The following is a 461-nucleotide window of genomic DNA, read 5'->3' on the forward strand; positions in this document are numbered from 1 at the left end:
CACAGTCCGTCGTTCCCCCTGTCGCACGAACGCCTCCGGCCGACTCGTTCTCAGCACGTCCAGCATTCAGTTCCCCAAGAACAACCGGGGAAGAAAATAGGCTCAGCTGGTTTCTGTCATTCACGAGGTCGCGTATTCGACCAGTCATGCAACATTCCAAGAAAACATTCGGGGTGAATAATGGTTCCAACGCGTAAGATCCAATCCGAGGTCAAGCGCCGATGACTTTGACTCAGGGCCGTTGGGCTTGCACAGAGGTTCTTCCCGGCCACCAGGGAATCGCGTCCGTCCGGTTTCCGCGGTCCACCGTCATTGGCCGGAAAGATCTCCTGGGTGAGGGTAGAGAGAAGAGAGAGGGCACGCGCAGTATTCATCCACAAAAAACATGATAAAACCAACCAGAAAGAGCTAAAAGCAAAAAAGACCCTAGATGGGTCTTACAGGACCGGTTAAGTTCCTCT

General features: G+C 53.4%; 1 protein-coding gene across 1 annotated transcript; it reads right to left on the reverse strand.

The window, feature by feature from the left end:
- Window positions 1-116: 116 nt before the first annotated feature.
- Window positions 117-374, reverse strand: T265_12381 (hypothetical protein; the record flags this gene model as incomplete). Its single annotated transcript, XM_009179900.1, has 1 exon — window positions 117-374. The coding sequence occupies one exon, from the start codon at window positions 372-374 to the stop codon at window positions 117-119; it is 258 nt and encodes an 85-aa protein (XP_009178164.1).
- Window positions 375-461: the final 87 nt, after the last annotated feature.

The sequence above is a fragment of the Opisthorchis viverrini genome (genome assembly GCF_000715545.1).
Source record: "Opisthorchis viverrini unplaced genomic scaffold scaffold23885, whole genome shotgun sequence".
NCBI classification, from domain to species: domain Eukaryota; kingdom Metazoa; phylum Platyhelminthes; class Trematoda; order Opisthorchiida; family Opisthorchiidae; genus Opisthorchis; species Opisthorchis viverrini.